The sequence below is a fragment of the Engystomops pustulosus genome, chromosome 3 (assembly GCF_040894005.1).
Source record: "Engystomops pustulosus chromosome 3, aEngPut4.maternal, whole genome shotgun sequence".
Taxonomy (NCBI): domain Eukaryota; kingdom Metazoa; phylum Chordata; class Amphibia; order Anura; family Leptodactylidae; genus Engystomops; species Engystomops pustulosus.
In genome coordinates, this window is record NC_092413.1 from 184,875,695 (window position 1) to 184,896,084 (window position 20,390).

At 39.9% G+C, this 20,390-nt stretch overlaps 2 protein-coding genes across 3 annotated transcripts in view; both read left to right on the forward strand.

The window, feature by feature from the left end:
• Positions 1 to 20,390, forward strand: part of INPP5D (inositol polyphosphate-5-phosphatase D) — a 76,589-nt gene that overhangs the window by 44,676 nt on the left and 11,523 nt on the right. For both annotated transcript variants that reach the window (XM_072143270.1, XM_072143271.1), the window contains 15 exons: positions 38 to 125; positions 1,780 to 1,860; positions 4,421 to 4,492; positions 5,738 to 5,861; positions 6,403 to 6,509; positions 9,561 to 9,663; positions 9,751 to 9,947; positions 10,049 to 10,166; positions 10,784 to 10,880; positions 12,745 to 12,883; positions 13,793 to 13,901; positions 15,109 to 15,197; positions 15,854 to 15,935; positions 19,132 to 19,221; positions 20,018 to 20,131. In XM_072143270.1, coding sequence (XP_071999371.1) covers positions 38 to 125; positions 1,780 to 1,860; positions 4,421 to 4,492; positions 5,738 to 5,861; positions 6,403 to 6,509; positions 9,561 to 9,663; positions 9,751 to 9,947; positions 10,049 to 10,166; positions 10,784 to 10,880; positions 12,745 to 12,883; positions 13,793 to 13,901; positions 15,109 to 15,197; positions 15,854 to 15,935; positions 19,132 to 19,221; positions 20,018 to 20,131 — 1,610 coding nt within the window. The remainder of the gene's footprint in view (positions 1 to 37; positions 126 to 1,779; positions 1,861 to 4,420; positions 4,493 to 5,737; positions 5,862 to 6,402; positions 6,510 to 9,560; positions 9,664 to 9,750; positions 9,948 to 10,048; positions 10,167 to 10,783; positions 10,881 to 12,744; positions 12,884 to 13,792; positions 13,902 to 15,108; positions 15,198 to 15,853; positions 15,936 to 19,131; positions 19,222 to 20,017; positions 20,132 to 20,390) is intronic.
• Positions 3,617 to 20,390, forward strand: part of SAG (S-antigen visual arrestin) — a 97,614-nt gene continuing 80,840 nt past the window's right edge. The window contains exon 1 of the mRNA XM_072143278.1: positions 3,617 to 3,627. The gene's annotated coding sequence lies outside the window, so the exon portion shown is untranslated. The remainder of the gene's footprint in view (positions 3,628 to 20,390) is intronic.

The window sequence follows — 20,390 nt, forward strand, 5'->3', positions numbered from 1 at the left end:
AATCTCTATTATCTTGACACTTCCATTGTTCTTCTAGTGAAATCACCCGTACGCTGCCGGCGCTGGAATCGCTGCAGACCACATTTGAACCCCAATTCTCCCCAGGATTCAGGCAGCGCTCCCCTGTAAGTTTTATATGTATAGTCCAACACCCACTGACACGCCCCATTTACTTATGTATTATGACAAGTGATATTTCATACTAAAGCGAGATGTTTAGTATAGACCTTTGTTGTGACAGAACCTTCACGGATGACATACATACAGTTTTCTAGACCTCCGCTTGCTGTAATTGGATGTACAATTCCAGATGAAGTCATCCTTTACAAACTTGACCAAACTCTATCCAGTCTGGGCAGTGCCATGTGAGCTGAATAAAAGATAAGGACAAATTTCTCGATGATCCTGATGATCAGATCCTTGTTAGTGTTGATAAACTTTATCATCTTTGAGATGCAGAAGATTAGCTCACAAAAAATTGCACAGATATAAAATTTTGGACTAGCGAAATATCAACGGAGGGTTTTTTTTTGAGGAGGAGATGCATTTTTTGGGTGAAAATTGTGGTATAGTAGTTGAACTCAACATATTGGATACATTTTCTTTCTTAGCCTTACTAAGTATGTTACTATGATATCAAAATGTTATCAAAACAGCAGATAACAAATAGTAGATGTTTATCTCAATTAAGGGTGTATTTTGCCGGGTACATTATAGGGAAGCCTGAGAAATAAATTGCAAAAAAAAACATGATTAACAGGTTATGTACCCGTACCCGTACCCGTGCTGTACATGTTTTATGGATTGATTGATATTTTCAAATAGAGTCTGAACTCTATATATGGAACTTTTACATAACTGGAGATTTTTGGTGCTGGATCAATCTGCTCTTTTGTTACTTATGATATGTGTCTGTGATCCAGTGGTGTATAATGGGGCATATAATGGAATTCATCTATGGCAATGGTAGCTAAAGGGTTAATGGCAAAGGGAATTGTTACTCTAGACTTCTCATCTACAACTACAACTCCTAGCATGTGCTTAAAGGAAATCTACCATTTATGCATTGTGAAGCAAGCATACCTTGGGAATGTTCTAGCGACACTGATGCAGAAACATATCTTGTTTCATCCCTGATTTGAGTGGTTTTGCTAAAAAAACTATTATAAAATTGTTATTATAAAAAACAAATATAAAATCAGGACCTTGGGAAAGCTGGGTGCATACTGGCTGCAGTACATGAACACATTACACAGAGCTTCTTGAACTGTCCAGACAGGACTAATCAACCTGAGCTGGATGTCTCACAAACAGCAGCTGGGGGATGGTGCAGCAATTGATTACTTCTGCCTGTCAGGGACAACACAGTGATTACATAATTCTCTGAAACAGTGCATAATTAGGGTAATAGGAGAAGCGCTGGGGCAGCCACAGGAGTGCCAGAGTCTTATTATCGTTATTTTATAATAGTTTTTTCAAAGTAAAACCACTCAGTTCAGGGATAAAAACAAGATATGTTTCTGCATCAGTGTTACTACAGCATCCTCAAGGTATGTTTGGCTCATAATGCATGAAAGCAAAATGGTAGATTTCCTATAAAGCCTCTGGCTGGTGGGATTTGCTTGGAAGTTGAAGTTTCAGAAACTCATCAGAGGCACAGGTTTAAGACCATTGTAGACCAGATGTATATTACCAGTATAAAGTTTACATAGAGCAATTTATAGGATTAGGTATGGGGTGGTGTCTATAAGTAAACAACTAACATCTTATCTTTCTCAGCTACCCGGCGACCCCGGCACAAGTAACATGATGAGTAAACTCAACCAGCTGACCTCTATGGTATCCAGCCTTGAGGAGAAGGTATGGTGGTGCAATTCGATTTCTACTAAGAAGCGGAATGATACCTAAAATAAGCTAGAACCAGAGATGGCATATTTAGCTGTGAGACATATCAGGAAGTTCTCATTTCTATTGGTCTGTAGTAGATGCTGCAGAGCTTAATCACGACCGATTGCTAAGCAACATTACAGTCTTCTTAAGCTGGTCATTCTGTAACAGAACCGCTCTGAAATTACATTTTGTTGTAGATGTATTTTATGACATCTTATCTCACTGTGCAAGCCATCTTGTAGCTCATGTTTCCCTGATAGTATAAGATTTATTTCCCTCCTTAGATCACCATTGATGCTGCCATTGTTCTGTCTAAGGCCCTTATCATTTCTCACTTTAACTACTGTAACATTTACAAACCAGTATTATTATTACCAACCTGTCTCCACCTCCATGCCCGCTAAATGTAGCAATTGTTTTATTAATTTTTAAATGAATCCCACTCAAACTTTACAACTTTAGTCTCTTCTACACAAAGTTAATGCACTTTAAACTGCTAGCCCCCACCTATACCTTCTGTCTACTCTGCCTGATTAGAAATCTTATACATTAAAGGGGTTGTCCACTTTTAGCAAAAAATTGATATGGTTTGAGTAAGGAAAGATTTTACAATTTTCCAATATACTTTATTTCTCAATTCCTCACTATTTTCAAGATCTCTGCTGCAGAAAGCTTCTATTTTACTTCCAATGGTTGGAAATCTGTCCATGGTCACACAGGTGCACGGCTCGTTAGTATCACAGAGAGTAATTACAGCTGCGGGTTATAACGACCCTTGCACCTGTGTGACCATGGTCAGATTTCTGTCCACTGGAAGTAAATATAAAAGCTTCCTATAGAATGACAGCAAGCAGAGATCTAAAAAACCGTAAGGAATTGATACAGAAAGTATATTTGAAAATTGTATAACGTTTCCTTACACAAACCATATCAATTATTTTCTGAAAGTAGACAACCCCTTTAGGTCATAATCCTTCCTTATTAAAGGGGCTTTATCCATTTTGATGCTGATAAAATCATAGGGCTGGTCATCAGATTAGAGGGGGTAAAACAGCAGGATTGTGCACTGATCAGCTGCTTTACCACCACCGGGCACCAAACAATAAGCAAAAGAAGTGCTGCCATTGAGAAAGCAGTGTAGCTCCTATATATGTGAATAGAGATGCAATATCACCGCAGTGGACAAGATTTCTCTTTCTGGTTCCAGCCCCAAGAGAAAGCTGCAACATTTGATTGGTATGGAATTGGGTGTCAGATCAATTACTGATACTGTGGACAGGTAATCAGTATCAAAAATGTATTGGATAAGGGTTTGAAGGCTGGCAATACCAATTGTTTAATGTCAGCCAAACCCACCAGTTTGGGAATTGTCTGGAGGTTTTCTGCCCCTTCAGTGACAGATGACATTAAGAAATAGAAGGATCAGGCATGTTGAATTTTAGAGGTGTATAAATTTTAGGTGCCCCCAAGATGTCTATATTGAAGACCGTCCCCTGGAACAGTATATAGATGCACAGGCGAACTGATGGATGTAATCATATGTTGTACACTGGATGGATTTATATGGAGAGCCATGGAAAGCGGAATTATAGGCTGCGGCAAAGAGATGAAACTTTCCACAAAGCTTTCATTCCTGGCAGAACAATAAAGTTCTGTAGAAAGGGATGAGAAAACTCCTCTTCTTTTATGTGCCCCTTAGTAGCTGACTGGACTGTCTCCATATATGAGGTCTTCATAACAAATCTATAGAACAGATCCATGGTGTACAAAGAATGTAATGAACCATCTTACAAAGGTTATACATCCTATGTAGAATTACAGATGAACACTGATTAATAAATGGACCACACAACAAACTTGTAGGGATTCTGTATAGGGTCTGTCCACCTGCGTGGGTTAATATAGGACAGGTAGCGCAGCCCTAAGGGGTAGTTGGTATTTCATCTACTATGGTTGCCAGTTACTACTCACTTAGTGTATATTTCCAAGCTGATGCAGATTCTCAAAGTGTTTGCAGAGCTCTGCTTCCCAGTGGTATGGGGTTGCCTGTCTGTAGTTGAGTCATTGTCCTCAGGGCTGCGTCTCGGCTGCAGTGCTGCACCACTGTTAAACTCCTGCTCTGTTTACTAGGGCCTACCACCTCAGCCCATATGTGTTTAAAGGCTTACATGCACAGAACATAATACAGGCCTAAGACAAACAGTAAAAAAACATTATAAAACATCAGAAAACATTGCATATACACACCCAACATATCATTATTAATAACTAAGTTTTGGCAACACTACACACCTATGCCTTACCAGTCTTTCATTTGGCTTGCTCCTGTATTGGGGAAAAATGCACACGAATTGTTAAAATGCCTGTAAACAGATTGTCTAGTACTTTATCCCTTTATTACGTTCTTAGGTATGTATCATTTTTTACCTTTGCAAAACTGAGGACATATATTTTCTTAAAGACAGTGATATAGTAAAGCGAGATGAATATGTTCAGTACTTTGCTATAACCACAGTTTCCTTTTCTTCAGGTAAAAACAGTGTTAATGGAAGGGGCTGCAGTGAAGCACCGCAGATCGCTCATACCCCCCATAATATTTGAGGTAATAATTTAACCACAAAACATCCCAGTGTTTCTAAAACATAGCCAGAAAACCAAGTACAAATTATTTTCTGCAGAATTACTAGAAAATAATATTTTTTTTTTACTCTTGATGTATGGTGGGCGAGGCCTCTTCATGTATGGTGGGCGAGGCCTCTTGATGTATGGGGGCAAGGCCTCTTGATGTATCAGACTGTGTTTGAAATAACCCCTTATGAATATTGCCTGAAAACTGGCATAGAAACCCTAAAATTATTTCAGTTTTTACACAAGTTCCATGCCATGGGTGAGGCCTCTCGAGGTATGGTGGGCAAGACCTCTTGATGTATGGTGGGAGTGGTATCTTCATGTGTGGTGGTCGCAGGCCTCTGCATGTATGTTGGGCAAGGCCTCTTGATGTATGTTGATCGAGGCCTCTTGATGTATGGTGTTCGTGGTCTCTTAATTTATGGTGGTCAAGGCCTCTTGATATATGGTGGGCAATGCCTCTTTATGTATGGTGGGCGAGGCCTCTTGGTGTATGTTGATCGAGGACTCCTGATGTTTGGAGGTCGTGGTCCCTTGATGTGTGGTGGTCAAAGCCTCTTAATGTATGGAGGTTGTGGCCTCTTGATATACGGTGGTCAAGGCCTCTTGATGTATGTTGATCGAGGCCTCTTGATGTATCAGAATGTTCTTGAAATAACCCCCTATGAATATTGCATGAAAAATGGTTCTGACTAAGACATGCTCTACATTTTAATGGATCAGATGCACCGACTATCAAAATAACTGGAGTGGGCACTCATCCATTAAAGGAATTATCCACATTCAGCAAACAATTGATAGAGTTTGTACTTTGTATCAGTTCCTCATGACTTTAAGAGGCATTGCATTTAGTGCAGCCACGTTTCATCTGTTCACAAAACGTACGTCACACGGACAGGTGCATCTGCCCTCAATCTGCAATTATCAAAACTACTTACAACGATTTCTATTAGGGCGGCACGGTGGCTAAGTGAGTAGCACTTCTGCCTTGTAGCACTGGGGTCCTGAGTTCGAATCCCACCCAGGTCAACATCTGCAAAGAGTTTGTATGTTCTCTCCGTGTTTGCGTGGGTACTCCGGTTTCCTCCCACACTCCAAAACATACTGTTAGGTTGTTTAGATTGTGAGCCCCATGGGGACAGGGACCAATTTGACATGCTTGTGCATCGCTGCGTAATCTGTGTGCACTATATAAATAAAGAATTATTATTATTTATAGGTGAAAGTGGATTCTTTAGGTATATCTCAAAAGACTCATCTGAAAGTGGATGTTGAAACTGGAAAACTTGTCATAAAGAAGGCAAAAGATGGTCCCGATGAAAAATTCTACACTAGCAAGAAAAGTATGTATCTTTGCCTCCTGTGTTATTTCATAACATGTTTTATTAGGCACGAGAATTTTTTATGTCTTAAAGGGGTTATCGGATATTAAGTTTCTTTTCAATCAGCCTCATGGGTGTATAAAAATAACATGCTACGTGATACTCACCGATTTCTGTCCACAGCGCCCACCGCTCCAGTCCCTGGCAGTGGCCTGTATTAGGCTACATTCACACAGAATCTGCTCAAAACTGCGCCACATGCCCATTGCCGGCCTATGGGGGACGTATATCCGACGTATATACACCCCCCAACGGCTGTGTGAATGAGGCCTTAGGGTGTAGCGGATGTGCACTATTGACATAATGGGTGCCACCTCCCTCTACCGAAGCAACAGAGAGATGTGACTATTCTTTGTTATTTTTATACCCACCTTGAGGCCCATATTAAAAAAAAAAAAATTAAAACTTAATCTTGGACAACCCCTATAAATATCTAAATGAAAATAATTTTTTTTCTAAAAAAAAACCCATAGCAGTCTTCTTCTTCTTTGCTTATCCCCAGTTCTACAACTGATCAAGAGCCAGAAGTTTCCAAATAAATTGACAATTTCCCTGGAAACTGAAAAGGAAAAGATTCTACGTAAAGAATATATTTTTGCTGATACCAAGGTATATACCGTAATGTTACAAAAATTCATTTGATCATTGATTGCTGTGGAGTTCATTTTTTTAAAGAAAAATATAAATTTTTTGACTATTATGTCCTGTTTTTATTGGACTTTATGGAAACAAGTTGCAATTCTCTATTGTTTCATCCTGATGCTGCGCTAATCCTGCAATGATGTCTCGATTCTTGCCATAGCTGCAGCCAATCAGTGATTGTAATGATGACACATGACTGCAGCAATGACACACTACTATGTTTTATACCCATGGTGAGCACTTTTAAACGTCAAATTTTCCTTTTGGAATTATTGTTTTCACCAGAGAAGAAGGCACATAATGAAAAAAATTCACCTGTGCTGCACACCTTAGGTTACAATTTGGCTTTTTACAGAATATATACTGTAGCTATGTATACATAAACCAGCTCTTAAAATCCTCAAACAAAAAAGTGGAGAACCTTTACCGGCAATTTAACTCTCGATTCTGCTACCTTTGACACCAGGAGTCTTAAAGGAAATCTACCATTTGATTTTGAAGCATTATGAAGCAAACATACCTTAAAACTTCTGTAGCTACACTGATGCAGGATCATATCTTGGTTAATCCCTGAGCTAAGTGGTTTTGCTGAAAAAACAATTATAACATTCAGGACCTTGGGAAAGCTGGGCGAGGCTGGCTGTCTAGATAAACACATTAGACACTGAGCTTGTAATTACAAATGGAGGTTAGTCAAGACATGACTAATCAACCTGAGCTGAATCACTCATACACAGCAGCTAGGGGATGGTGCAGCAATTGATTATTTTGCCTTCAGGCACAACCCAGGGATTGCATTATCCTCTCCTGCAGAGAATAACTAATCTTCTTGAAGTGCTGAAGCAGCCACAGAGCTTCATTATCATATAATGTTATATCAGTTTTATCAGCAAAACCAGTCAGCACAGGGAATAACCAAGATATGATCCTGCATCAGTGTAGCTACAGCAGTCTCAAGGCATGTTTGCTTGAAAATGCATCAAATCAAATGGTAGGTTTACTTTCAAGAAAGTCTACCATCATAATCCATAATGATAAACCAGAGACACTTACTCATAGACCCAGGCACATTTACTGTGGCAATCTCCTTATATTTGTTATCCATGGCCTCCTTCCTTCTAATATCAAATTTAAAATTATGCTAATGTGCCAGAGGGGTTACCAGACCACTCTGTGCTGCAGCTTCCCTGGTCTCAGCACAGAAAGTTTCAGCACACAGTTGGAGGAGAAAGTGCTCCTGCACAGTGTAACAGTCTGTAAAGTTCATTAGCATAGCTTTAAAAGTTGATTTTAGAAGGAAGGAGGCCTTGGATAACAATATAAGAAGATTTCCACAGTCAAAGTGCCTGGATCTATAAGTAAGTGCACCTAATATGCTTGTTTTCGATGGTAGATTTCCTTTAAAGGTGTTGTCCAGGATGAGGATTTTATATATGGTTCCCAACCACCCACTGTAAATTTACAGCTTGCGGTCTGGGTCCCTAGAGACACCCCAAAGCTTATTTACAGAGTGGCCTTTAGGTGGCTGTCTGATCATAGTCAGGTCCCCCACTGCAGACAGCCGCATGGCACCATTAGGGAGAGGACAGAAACAATACTTACCTTCTCTCATACAGAGCGCCGTGCTGAGAATAGAGGAAGATGCCGGTCCTGCCTACCTCTGTTGTATACAGTATATCGACTGCCAAGCACCTGCTACACCAACAGGGCTTGTATTGTGGTGCCATAATGAGATTATTATAAGATCAAATCCCTTCAGAGATGTATTATAAAGATGGACCCAAATATTTAGAGGCATCTCAAAATCTGTGTAAGAGTGCTGGAAGGAGACTGTCTCCCGACACAGTAGAGGAGGTTAGAGAAGTAAGAAGACTCCTTTAAAGGGACTGATCATTGGGGGGAGCAGTGGTGGGGCCACCACGGATCACGAAAACGGGGGTCATATGTAACCCCATCACACTCCTCATCGCTCCTCAAGATGGCCGAATCATCCAGTCGCACCTGCGCGGGCTGCCCTGTCCATCTTTATGGAAGTGATGGATATTGCAGAGTGCCGTATTCGGCAATCTGTGTCATCTCCATAATGATGAATGTGGGCAGCCCACGTTTGTGCGACCAGCTCCTCCGTCCACACGTCCAACAGGGTGCATTGGACCGCCATTCTCATGATCCGTGGGGGTCCTATCACTGAGACTCCCACCGTTCAACAAGTTAGACCCTATCCTGTGGATAGGACCTAGCTTGCTTCATGTGAAACCCCTTTGATGCAACATTGCCAGTAAAAGCTTCCTTTGCCTCTACATTACTTTCACAGTAGAGGTGGGAAAATAACAATTACCGGTAATTACATTATATAATAAAAGTGCAAAAAATGTAATTCTGCTTCTTACACAATAAGAAGTTATTTGCATTTTATGCAACTAATTATTAATCTGTATCCAGGATGCATTGTGCACTGCTGTTACACTCTGATGCTACTCGTGTTACTGTTTACCTGGAACCTTCTTAATCCCTTTTCCATCTCGAATTTCTTTGTGTGTATTAGATGAAACATGCTAAACATGCCATCACCTTACTATACAATCATCTTCTATGTTGACTTTACACTGTCCTATGTTCATTTGAGGCAGTGGAAAGTCACAAAAAAAGCATTTGCACCACAATTGGTTCCAAACAATAGCCACACGTAGACAAAAAACCCCCAATTACTTTTTGGCTTCACTTGACTTTGCCCCTTATTATAGGGGTTTCACGGAGCTGCAGAACAGACTATTGTAGTCAGACCATAGTCAGATGGGGCACTGTTGGGGCACTGTTTATGTTTATGTAAGAAAGCAGCCCTGTTTTTCAACCCCTGGACATCTCCTATAGGCATTGTATTAACAGAATGACCATGATTTATTATTATGTAATTCATTTGAAATATTTTTTTTTTGCCACAATTTGGTCTCTTTTTTATTCTTATCCAGTATTTGAATTGCATTTTGTCTTAACTCATGTCTCTCCACTGCCATCTAGAAACGGGAAGGATTCTGCCAGCTTCTCCAGCAGATGAAGAACAAACATTCAGATCAGTTAGAGCCGGATATGTTGTCTATTTTCACAGGGACTTGGAATATGGGTCAGTTTTCATCTCATCTTTACCAAACGCATTGAATAAATTATAAACAGACTAAATCCTTACTTGTTGTGGTGCTTTTTGTAACAGGAGATGCTCCTCCACCAAAGGAGATTACCTCCTGGTTCCTTTGCAAAGGACAAGGCAAGACACGCGATGAAACAACCGATTACATAGAACATGATATTTATGTGATTGGAACGCAAGAAGATCCTCTGAATGAAAAAGAGTGGGTGGATATATTGCTTCGCTCTCTAAATGAGATCACCAACGCTGAATACAAATTGGTAAAGATTTCCTCAACCTAACTACTTACCTGTGTGACGACTGCTTACGATACATTGTATATAATGTGATATAAACCAATGTAAATATCATTCAAATTCAGATTACAATCCAAACTCTCTGGAACATACGAATCGTGATCCTGGCAAAACAAGAACATGCTCACCGAATCAGCCACATTTGCACAAACAGTGTTAAGACTGGCATTGCCAACACATTGGGTGAGGAAAGGGTGGACGTCGCAATGGCTGTGTGTATTGTTTATAGGGTCAGATAAACTATTTACTAAAGCTTCCCATAGACCTAAAATGAATGAATGTGGAGGGACCCACCAACTATCTGATATGTATGTAATTTGTCTGTACTCAGTGGTAAATGTTAGGGAAAAGAAGGGATTTAACATGTTATAATAATAATAATATTCTTTATTTATATAGCGCTATTATATTCCACAGCAGATTATGGGGAACATAGGCAAATAAAATAAGACATTAAAGAGTAATGACATTGTCATATGAAACAATAGGAATGAGGGATGCTTTATTCTCTTGTATAATAAAATCATAGAAGAGATTTTTTATTTCCCCTATTGAAAGCACATATTCATTCCGGTTAGGCAGGTATGCATGTTTATGGAGGGTAGAGAGGAACAGCTAAATGAGCCTATGGCTGCTTGTTTTCCAATGTGCGAGAACAGTCTTATCCATCAGATGCCTAGTACTGAGATATATATGTGAATTTATGTTTCCAATCTGATCATACTGCACAGTAACCAGTAATGTCTTTGTCTCAGCGAGATCACCATCACGTTTCACTGAGCACATCTTCTTCTACGTAGGTAACAAAGGAGCTGTTGGTGCCTCATTTATGTTCAATGGGACATCTTTTGGTTTCATTAACAGTCACCTTACTTCAGGGAGCGAGAAGAAACTCAGGTACTTAATCTCTTCTTCTATGTAAATATGGGGTTTGGTTATGCTAATACATCCATCCGTTTATCACTTTCTACACTTCATGTAATTGATCTTTATATTGCTTAGTACCTGAAAGTTTTACTACCTAAACTAAATGCAATAGCATGAATCTAGCTGTAAAATTATACCTAGTTTAGTGATTATAACACAAAGCAGCATTACAATGACACAGACGCAGGATCCTTCAGGTGTGATCTTGATATATATCCATACACTACATACCAGCAAGGGGGCAAAGTCCTAACCCCTCATCTTCAAGTGGCTTTTCCTGTTTCTCAATGATCAGGGCTTTTGGTACCTGTGCTGTGAGACCTGTTTCAGGAGAGTAAAAAAACAATATTGTACAACATTGTAAAAGTGATCTCTAGTGTGGTGACCACCACTGATCTTATATTGATGACCTAAGTTAGTGATAGCATGAGCTGAGGGATCAGAAAAAGTTCAGTGTATGAAGCCAGAAGCAGATATCTCTATACGCTTTCTAGCCATTGGCGGCCATTTATCTTAAGCATTTCTTCTTTTTTTTTTCTTATATTTGCAACTTTGCAAATTTTGAAGTATAAAAAGGAGAAATCTTGGCACAAATCGCATGAAATTATGGAATTTTAGCACAAATAAACTTCAATACAGAGCAGATGCAGGCAAAAGTGTAGAAGGGGGTTGCAGAAGAATTTGTTCATTTTGTGCGTTTTTTTAAAAACAAGGTGCAAAAAAGAAACAGACACAGGCTGTGTCCAAAATCGTCTCAGAGAAATGCAAACAAAGACACACACAAATTTCTGAGATAAATACCACCATTGAATTAGGATTTGGCAAGTTGGTTCCCCTTAAAAGGTGTTTTCCACTTAAAACAAAAAACACAGGGGTGTAATTACAGTAGTAGCAGCCAGTGGTAGCAGTGGTATGGGGCCCGCAGTGTCTGGGGGCCCTGTCACCCGACCTGACACACTAAAAAGTAGAGGATGTGGTCCATTATATACATATTATGCTGCACATTGATGTACTATATATATGCTGTATATGTGTATACATATGCTGTACATTTGTATATTGCACTGTACGTGTGTGTATATGCACTATATGTGTGCGCATGAGTGTGTAAATGTGTGAGTATAGAAATAAGTATATTTTTTAAGTGGGAAGGAGCCTGTTATGGGATCCTATCTTTCCTAGTTACACCACTGAAAAAGCTCCTTTAATGCAACTTAGTGTTAAACAAAAGAGGGGAAGGGAAGTTAATTTTTAAGTGGTGGCAGCCTGGAAGATACGCCTGCAGCTCGTGTTGGGCCTTCATCATATGATGTGCAATATAAGGCCGGATACCTGCTACAATGAATCCCTGATCTCAGCAGTGACCTCTATACCCAGGGCACGTCACACAGGAACATGACCCATCTCTTTACTAGTTCTTATCTAGATTTTATAGGTGTATACACATATTAAATAGCAAAAAAGGAAGCAGCAAATGTGAAAATATATACTAAGGTGCAAGGCTCAGGACCCGGACTCAGTCCGTCCAATGAATTGCGAAGAAAAAAATGGCAGTGCTCCAAGATAACAATGCAAAATTGTGTATTTATTCAAGTGACCATTGCAACGTTTTGACTTGAGAAAGACCCCAGACCTCCGGAGTCGAAGGTTGCAGTGGTCACTTGTATAAAAATACACAATTTTGCATGGAATCTTGGAGCGCTGCCATTTTCTTCTTCGTTATATATAAATATATACACATATATTACACTCTACATCAGATCTCTCAGAGCCTTACTTGCTGAGCACTGACAAGCATGCCATCATAATCCATCTGTTGTTTTCTCTCAATTAGGAGGAAGCAGAATTACTTTAACATACTGCGTTTCCTGGTCCTGGGTGACAAGAAGCTGAGCCCGTTCAACATCTCCCATCGTTTTACTCATCTTTTTTGGCTCGGAGATCTTAACTATCGTGTTCAGCTGCCAAACAGTGTAAGGGGTATAGGTGATGGCAACCAGATCTGCCCATGTGTCTAGCTCTGAATCCTGGAATAATTCTGTTAGTCTGTAAGCTAAGAATGCACGCTGCATTGTATGTGCTTATGATTTTAAAAAACCTTAAAAAATGTTGCTGTTCTCCAATCTGCAGAATTTACAGCATGATCCTTACAGTGTTGTAGAAATCCTGCAGAAAACAAAAAGATACATTTACTAATGTAATCAGTGTCATCTTTGGCTGATGGCCAAGAGAGGGTGGGGTTTACCATAGGGGTGGAGCTTGATAAACTTTTTATCCAATAGACACGGCTGTGGGGAAAGGCTGTTTCTCTAGCCAATCATCTTAGCATGGCACAGGCCTGGAAGAAAGATAGAATTTTGGGACACATAGAGAGGAGGGGGCATTAATCAATTGTGGGGCAGGGTCTGTGTTTACACTGGGATGTTAGATTGAGGTGCAAGCGGTTAATGAATTGGTGGCGGACCAAAAAGGTTCTGAACTGTCTCCACCTTCTTGAAGGTGTAAAAGAACTTGGTAGACCGGCTTTTAGTGCCTATGTTTGTGCGCCAGAAAAAGTGTCAGGAACCTAGAAGCGCAGGAAGTTTTGGGAATACTGAGCTGCATCCAAATTGAGCAACCCAAAAAAAATGGCATGAGGAGCATTATTGTGGCGCCAACGCTTCAAAAATATGGTGCAGCAATAAAAAAAAATCTGCCAAAAAACTGGCAAAAAGCCAACAATAAATGCCCCCCAATGTTTTTAGGTATTTCTCAGTTTTAGCTGTAGTATGAGATAGTTTAGGATCAAACAAGATGCTAAAGAGACAAAGTACTGGGGGGGTTTTGTACATTTTCAGTTTTATTGCAACTTTCACATCAAATTTTGTCTCTATTATTAATAGGAGGCAGAAAACATTGTTCACAAGATCAAACTACAGCAACACCAGGAACTTTTGGCCTATGACCAGTTAAATATGGAACGTAAGGAAAGTCAAGTCTTCCTTCACTTCAGTAAGTAATGTTAGTCGCAACGTTACCTTATTAAGGCTACATTCACACTGCCGTATAGGGGGGAAGTATATATGAATGACGTATATTCAGTGTATATACATCCCCATACATGGCAATGGGCGCACGCCGCCGTACAGGTGCGGTACGGTGCAGCACAGGTGCGGCACCATACTGTTCTGTAGTCGAGAGAAAGATAGGACTTGTCCTATCTTTCCCCGGAAACGGCACAGTGTGACATATATCACTATGGAGAGGGGCGGCACCCGCTCCTCCTCTCCCCAGCGCCGATGTGTGCTCATGCAACTACAGTACGGCGGGCACACGTTAGTGTGAATATAGCCTAAGACAAACAATTATCCAAAACAATCCGGCCTTTTATACCTGTTGTCTAGAATCAGATGCTATCCACACCGTACACAAGCTGTCTATGTTATGGATCGATGTATTAGTTACAACTTGTCTTGTCAATCACAAGTTGGTGCAACCTCCTTTAAGAAATCCATATGCTGTAACTGGGATTACTTTTCCAAGCACAGATAGTGTTAATTGCAATGGTGCAGCCGGGAGCTGCTGGCTTCCTACTACTATGCTGCTGCTGGAAAGGGAAATATCTGCTCTCATTATAAGTGGGGGATAAAAATAAAAGAGGGCATTGTGTGTGAGGGACTAACAGAATAGGGTATATCATGAGTTGGGGGATATGCTGTAAATATTTGATCAGTGGGGTCTTATTGTAAGGGATGGAAGGGATTCCCCTTTTTCATGTCCCTTTGTTTGGCTGCCATGATGTGTACAATGTGTACAGGGAGAAATGATTGAGCAATTAATAACCATTCTATTTTGTTGGAGGAGGTGCTAGGACTGGAGTAGGACGGGATCCGGATTAAAGCATCTAATGGGGCCCATCTTGGTCAGTTCCGGTACATGCCTATAAAAAGGGGCTTACACCATTCTAGACCTACTGTAGCAGCCTGCAGTGCCAATAACAGGTTAAAGCAGACTACAGACCACCTGTAGCCTAAATGGTGCCTTGAACACCTTCAAAATTTCCCACATACAAATCTGCTACTACTACTCTACCTGTATTCTGCATAGTACAGTATATTGCAGAGCCTCAATATACAGTCTTTTCTATTTGTGCAAACTAAGTTGGAGAACAGGGAGAAGTAGATATAATATATGACTATATAAATTTTTCTTACTGCAGATGAAGAAGAGATCACTTTTCCACCAACATATCGCTTTGAGCGGGGAACAAGAGAACGTTACTGCTACACCAAGCAGAAAACAACAGGAGTAAGTACCTGGCGCTTAGCGGTGGTTACACTGAGATATTAGATGAATAGAGATAGGCAGTAATATAGCAATCCAATATTCACAGATTTACAGTTTACAAATCAAACTAACATTTAGTTGCTTCTTTAAGTCACAAATACTTTCAAGTTAAAGGAAATCTACCATATGTTTTTATGCATTGTGAACCAAACATACCTTGAGAATGCTGTAGCTACACTGATGCAGAAACATATCTTGTTTAATCCCTGAACCGAGTGGTTTTGCTAAAAAAAATAATACAATTAAGGACCTTGGGAAAGGTGGGTGCCCACATAAACACATTAGATGCGGAGCTTCCTGAACTGTCCAGACAGGACTAATCAACCTAAGCTGGATGACTCAGCAGCTGGGGGATGGTGCAGCTATTAGTTAGTTCTGCCTGTACAACACAGTGATGATGTATTCTCAGCTTATGCTAGGCAGGACAAGGCTGAAGCAGTGCATAATTAGGGTGAGGAGAAGTGCCCAGGCAGCCACAGGAGTGAAGTGACTGTAGATGCTTACATGTATCACATGTAGAGGAGTGTCTTATTGCTGATATAACTGATAATATTATACTGTGATATGAAGGTATTTTATATAGGTAGCATCATTTACCAAGGTTTATGTTTTTTCAGATAAAGTACAATTTGCCTTCCTGGTGTGACCGGGTGCTATGGAAATCATATCCCCAGATGCATATTGTATGTCAGTCATATGGTAAGTACTAATATTTTTACAGAAATATACGGTGAGTAGTATTCTTGACTTGTAAAACGCTATGGAACTTGATGGCGCTATACTAATAAAGATTATTATTATATTATTATTCTTGTAGACTACACACAAACAGATACATAGGGGTTATTTGAAGACAGCTGATACCCCGCTATCATGTCATGGGGCTGCTTTATCATTATACCCTTGTGTAGAGAGTTTCTTAATGTTTCAGATGAGTAATAAGAAACTTTCATTAGCAGTGAGTACTGAAATTCTCTTATCCAACAAACTCTGGAAAAATAAATAGTATAAAACAAAATACAAAAAAATAGTTAAATATCTCATGAAAGGCCAATGCTCGTTTTCCCAAACAGAGTGCCCAAACTACAACCAAAATCCACTTATTTACCATGAAGTGCCAACATGGCATTTTAAGCAGTAACTTATTGCTACCTGTTCTTCCACATGTTTCAATCATATTGGCCCCCTGAGGCCACCAGTTGTAAGAACATCATTGTAGGGTCCAGGGTCTCTCTGTAGAGGAAGAATGAAGAGTCCAGCAGGGGAACCTCCAAAGATAATGCAGCCCTGTCCACACCTTCTCACTTTTCCCGCAGTTCCAAACAGCCAATGAAGTGTTGCTTTAAAATATCTTTATATTTAAAGCATCTCTTAAGTTGCCTGGGACTGCAGGAAGATTTGGTCCCATTTGGTGAACTCTGTCCTGGGGTGATGGTCTGAGTGCCCACAGAAAAGGCTCTGAGTGCCACCTCTGGCACCCGTGCCACAGGTTCACCACCGCTGCTATAGAGGGTACAGGGGCCCCAGTATTCCACGCCCCAGGAGCCTCTAAAGTAAATTTACATAAAAGAAAAATAAAGTTTTAATTTACCATATACACTTGTGTATAAGCCGAGTTTTTCAGCAAAACAAATGTGCTGAAAAACCTCGCCTCGGCATATACACGAGTCAATAAAACAAATAAACTTACATAACTCACCTTCCGGCGCCCCCGATGCTCGGTGCGGCTCCTCTTCTGTCTTCTCTCTGCTGTAACAGCCGGCAGAGCCGCGGCCAACGTACACTATGATGCGGTGGTGTCACCACTGATGACAAGGTGAGTATGTAAGTTTTTTTTTTTTCTTTAATGTGTTTGGCAAAATGCAGGCTGGCAGTTAAAAATCTATAACTTCTATATTTTTCCATGTAAAGAGCTCAGTGATGGCTTGTTTTCTGTGTAACAAGTTGCACTTCATAGTATTGGTGATGGTATTTATTATTCCATGCCATGTACTGGCGAGCGGGAAAAAATTCTGAATGCAGTGAAAATGAAGAAAAAACGCATTTGTGTCATTTTCTTTTATGCTTGGATTTTACGGCTTTCACTGTGCGCCCCAAATGACATGTCTACTTTATTCTTTGGGTCGGTACGATCAGTGAGATACAATATTTGTATAGGTTTTAAAATGTTTTCATGCATTTACAAAAATTAAAATCTCCTGTACAAAAAAATTCTTCATTTTGCCGCCTTCTGACTCTATATTAACTTTTTTAATTTTTCAGTGTATGGGGCTCAGAGTGGTATCATTTTTTGAGACTTTTGATGGTGTTTTCAATTATACCATTCTGTAAACTGTACTGACTTTTGATCACTTTTTATAGAATTTCTTATATTTTGCAAAATTGCAAAAATTGGCATTTTTTACTTTACAGAGTTACGGGGGTTAAACGTCGGGAATAACCTTATTATATTTTGATAGATCGGACATTTATGGACATGACGATACCTAACATGTTTCTGATTTTACTGTTTATTTATATCAGTTCTAGGGAAAGGGAGTGATTTGAATTTTTATTTTTTTTTAATACAATTTTTTTTAACTGTAGGTTGTCTTATTGATCCTACCATATACTGCCATACTACACTATGGCAGTAAATGGGGATTTTGCATGTCATCTATTTCAATGTGCAAATCACACATTGTAAGAGATAGCCTAAAACATGACATCCGGCAACAGATCCCCACTCCCCAATGACGTAATGGGGAGCAACAATCTGAGCCAAGATGGCAGCGCCCATGTGCCAGTGGCTCTTTAATGCCACCGGCACCGATCGCAGGTGTTAGTGACGGGTGTTTGCTGGATCTTGAGACCTTTTAATACTCCCCCTTTCAGGAACGTCCAAATGCGGTAAGGGGTTAAAAATTCACCACGAACGGACCAAGAACGCAATGTGGGGCCGCATCCGCAGTGTACATAAAAAAATATTAGTGTCAAAAATCTCTGCAATTTTTTTTACCTCTATTCCTAATTTCACATAAGATAGGGTCACAGAACAGAAAATGTGGGTTACAATGTACTTGTGGTATAAATGTAATGCCCTATAATTAGAATAAACTTTGTATCACAATTTGGTATCTGAATGGGGGATTGGTGATTTGCTTACACATATTTATATTGGTCCTTCCTTACCTTTACCGAAAAAACACAAGTCTGTGTGGCCACATAGTGGTTGTACTGTGAATTGCAGCCTGTCAGATATATATATACACCACTGACACAATGATGACATATCCTAGAACAGTGAGGGCGAACCTTTTAGAGACCGAGTGCCCAAACTACAACCAAAATCCACTTATTTACCCTGATGTGCCAATGTGCCATTTTAAACAGTAACTTGTTGCTACCAGTTCTTCCACTTATTTAATTTTATCGGCCACCTGATGCCACCGATAAAGTTGAATCAAGGAGGGCAAATTCAGACTCATTGTAGCTTCTCTCCAGGGTCTCTCTGTTTAGGAAGAATGGTGGGTCCAGCAGGAGGACCAGAAAGATAATGCAGTTCTTTCAACAACTTCTCACTTATCAAGCATTTCCAAACAGTCACTGAAATGTCGCTGTAAAATAGTGCGGTGCGCAGCATCTCATAAGTTGCCTAGGACTGCAGGAAGATTTAATGGTTTTGGTCCTGTTTGGTGAACTCTGTCCTGGGCTGATGGCCTGGGTGCCCACAGAAAGGGCTCTGAGTGCCACCTCTGGCACCAGTGCCATAGGTTCGCCATCACTGTCCTAGAAGCAGAGATAACTCTATAAATTTCCATAGACAAAGTTCTGCAGTACATTGTTGTAGAAATGTGGTTTGTATTGTGCTTATTGTTATTGATTGTAATACCAGTTCTTTTTGTTATGTCTTTAGGATGCACAGAAGATATAACTACCAGCGATCACTCGCCTGTATTTGCTACATTCCAAGTTGGAGTAACATCCCAGTTTGTCTCAAAAAACAGTAAGACAAAATATGGAAAATGAATATGAGAGCTGTCAGTTCTCCTGATGTGAATGTTTTAGTGAATTAATATTTCTTATATAACAATTCTTGATTATCTCATCTTCGGTGTTATGTTGTATTCCTCTGTTATTCCTATAAGGATTTATAAATGTGATTGTCAACTGGGTGTTATCTTCTGGTTAAAGAGTTTTCCCCTACAGCCTGACATTATCTAATTAGCACTGAGACTGCAGAGAATGGAAACACCCTGTTATGGGTTATTATTAAGGCCTCCATGCTAATACTACCATCAGTGCAGAGTAGCTTATGGGGCTTGTTTTTAGAAAAAGAACCCCTCCTTACTGCATCTTCACAGGCTGTTACACTGTGCATGGGCACTTTGCCTTCAACTGTATGATGAAACTTCCTCTGTTGCAGTGAAATTACATTAATTACAAAAAGGGGGAAGTGCTGAGGGATCATAGGGGGAGGATAAGACAGTGTTACAACCTGTGAAGCTACAGCATGGAAGGGCTCTGGTTACACCCCCCCCCCAAGCATAATTATGATTAGCATAATTTCATTTTAAGGTAGGCGACCATGGATAACAAATATAAGAAGATTACCACAATCACTGTGCCTAGATCTATGACTAGTTGTCCCTGCTTTATCATGTTTGACTTTGATGGTTGAGTTCCTTTAAATATGCTGAATATAGAGTCTCCCTTGCTGTCTAGCATCACATCTTGTAGAATACTTTACTGATAACAGTGTAGCACCTCTGGGTGGTGTTTGATTCTCACTTTCTTTTCAGATCCAGGTGATTCAGATGTGCCAGGATATATCGAGCTGCTATACTGCAAGGCGACGCTTCACACCAAGAGTCACACCAAGTTCTACATAGAATTCCATTCTTCCTGTCTAGAAAGTAAGATCTTAAAATGCTAGATAACACAGAATTATAATATTGATGCCCAGATCTTAGAATTAGCTATTAATATACTTTTATATTATATCATTATACAATCAGATGGTTGAGGTGGCCCTGGTGATCCATTAAACATTCAGAGATTTTAAGGAGCATTCACACATTCAGGTTTTCCGATGCAGTTATTGAAGCCAAAAGCAAGAGTGGATTATAATGGGTGAGACCATATAATTGAGATGTGCTGCTTCTCCTCTTTTTC